This window comes from Solanum pennellii, chromosome 8, assembly GCF_001406875.1.
Source record: "Solanum pennellii chromosome 8, SPENNV200".
Taxonomy (NCBI): Eukaryota; Viridiplantae; Streptophyta; class Magnoliopsida; order Solanales; family Solanaceae; genus Solanum; species Solanum pennellii.
The window spans coordinates 28,493,193-28,495,536 of NC_028644.1; the positions used below are offsets into that span (position 1 = coordinate 28,493,193).

The window sequence follows — 2,344 nt, forward strand, 5'->3', positions numbered from 1 at the left end:
TATTAAATAACAATTTAATTATAAAATATTTATTTTGTCTTTAATAAAATGATTTAAAGATATTTAAATTTTTCTCATTTATTTTGAATAATATTTGTAAAAGTCTTTCTTTCTTTTAAAAATTTCATATCGAGTAAAACTAAATCAAATAAAATGAGGTAGTATAACATATACTTTCGGAAAAGATCTTTGAGAGGAAAAATCTAAGTTAATGAGATAAAATGAGAGATTTTTGTATTGACAAATCAGTAAAATAAGCGATACACTTGCTAATATCACTTCTATGATATTAGTAACACCAAAAATAAAAATGTATGAACAAATGGAACTAAAACTAAGGCGAAGTGCTATTTGTGATATGGCGAAGTTGCTTGAACTCTTTTTTTTCGTTTTTGTAGAAATCCTTGTAGAGATTTCTTCACAGTTTGAGGTTGTAATAATGGTGATGAAGGCTCAGACATCTTGTTTGTTTTCATCTCCATTCCTCTACTTGCAAGATATATTATAGCTTTAGCCTGCATAACAAAATAAACTCATATAAGAAAATAAATTCATAATTCCTTGTAATTAGAATTTTAGAAGCTTAATTAGTTGACGTACCTGAAGCTCAGTAGCATCGGAAACCACAAATTTTCCATGGTAAAATATGGTTAGCTGTTGCGATTGCTTATTCTCCAATTGTTGATCCTCCCTAATAGTAAATAAAAACAAATATATAATCAATACCTAATGAATATTACTTATTACAACAAGTATTAAATTAAAAGAGGGAGAATGAATGACTTACGTAGTGCAATTCTTAGAAGAAAAGTTATCTGAAATAGAAGGTGGCATAAGAGTGAGCTCCAAATTACAATTTCTTCTCATTTTCTTCAATTAATTGAGAGAAAAGACTAATCAACAAATTAAACAAAGTTCTTTTTATTTTTCTTTAGTGATAGTAGAAAATTTTTATTTAGAAGTTGAGATAAGAGAGAAATTAATGAAAGAAGAAAGGGAAACTAGAATGAATATATACAAGATGATATTTTTGGTAGTGGGGACAGCTGGGTGGGTGTATTAAAAAAAATATATAAATCCACGTTTTAAATCAGTTGAGCTTTGAACACGAAATGCACACTTCAAAAAGGTGTAAAATGACAATGTACATAATGTGGCGTCCCCACAAGCCACAAACACGCATACAACCAAACAAACAAGTAGTCATTTATCCGTTCTGATTACTTTTCTAAAATTATTATTTTATATTTTAAATTATTTATCTTATTAGATGAAATAAGTATTATTTTAAAAAAATTATATTATTTTTGCAATTTAATAAAATAATCAAATTTATTGTAAGATGATATTCTAAAAGTTTTTTTAAGCAAGTGAATTAATAAACAATTTTCTTATTTATAATTTTCTAATATGCCTAAAAAGGAAAATAATGAACTATTAGGGGATAGAGAAAGCATGTTCTAACTAAGCCACGTGATAAATGAGACTAATTAGACTTAAAAGAAAAATAATGGATGTAATTAAGAATGCTCATGCTGGATCCTATTACTGATTATTAAAATTTAGAATTAGATATAACATTTATTTATTGGTTTGTTTATATCAATTTTGTTTTGATTTGATTTGATTCTGCTAATTTTTTTAATAATTTTTAAAAAAGAATCGACTATTTGTTAATTAATCATATATAAAAAATAAAAAAAAATTAGATCTTATAATTTTTATATTAAAATATCAATTATGTTTAACTTTCTGTTATATTGTTAGCTAATATAATGTATAAGACATCATAATCTTTCTGAATAATGCATAAGATATTTATATTGCTACACAAATAAAAGATGCATCATATCTAACTCTCTTTAATGAGTGTGTGGCTTATTTTGCTTACTTTTTTCATAAATAAAAATACTCCATAATATATTATGTATCTAATTATTAAAAAAATATATATGTACATAATTTGTTGATTTAGTTATTTTTGTCAAATTTTTTTTAATAAAATAAAAATTAAATCAAATATTATCAATTTCTTAAAAAATAAAATCAAACCAAATAATAATAGATTTATTAAGAGTTTGGTATGAAGGAAAACATTTTGTGAAAAATGGTTTTCAATTTTCTCATGTTTGGTTGGACAAAAGTTTTGAAAAATAATGTTTTCCAAATCAACTCATTTTCTTCAAAATTAAGAAAAATGACTTCCCTTCAAAAATTAAGGAAAATATTTTCTAAAACTTTCCTCCAATTTCAAATTACATTTTTTTTTTGGGAAAAACAACAATTTAAAAAAAAACAATTTTAAATTTTTTTTTTACCCGTTCCCTGACCCCCCCCACCCACC

At 24.2% G+C, this 2,344-nt stretch overlaps 1 protein-coding gene across 1 annotated transcript; it reads right to left on the reverse strand.

Annotated features, from left to right (window-relative positions):
• Positions 1–208: 208 nt before the first annotated feature.
• On the reverse strand, positions 209–1,003 carry LOC107028170 (protein TIFY 5A-like). The gene is made up of 3 exons (XM_015229216.2): positions 788–1,003; positions 601–691; positions 209–515 (listed from the first exon to the last, which is right to left on the reverse strand). The coding sequence occupies exons 1-3, from the start codon at positions 865–867 to the stop codon at positions 348–350; spliced, it is 339 nt and encodes a 112-aa protein (XP_015084702.1). The 5' UTR covers positions 868–1,003; the 3' UTR covers positions 209–347.
• Between the last annotated feature and the right edge of the window lie 1,341 nt (positions 1,004–2,344).

What these genes read in the sequence shown, in the direction of transcription:
- LOC107028170 (XM_015229216.2), bottom strand. Translation starts at nt 867, where the DNA reads ATGAGAAGAAATTGTAATTTGGAGCTCACTCTTATGCCACCTTCTATT. An exon ending in TCTTCTAAGAATTGCACTAC is followed by an intron (nt 692 to 787) that starts GTAAGTCATTCA and finishes ATTTACTATTAG; the next exon opens with GGAGGATCAACAATTGGAGA. An exon ending in CCGATGCTACTGAGCTTCAG is followed by an intron (nt 516 to 600) that starts GTACGTCAACTA and finishes TTTGTTATGCAG; the next exon opens with GCTAAAGCTATAATATATCT.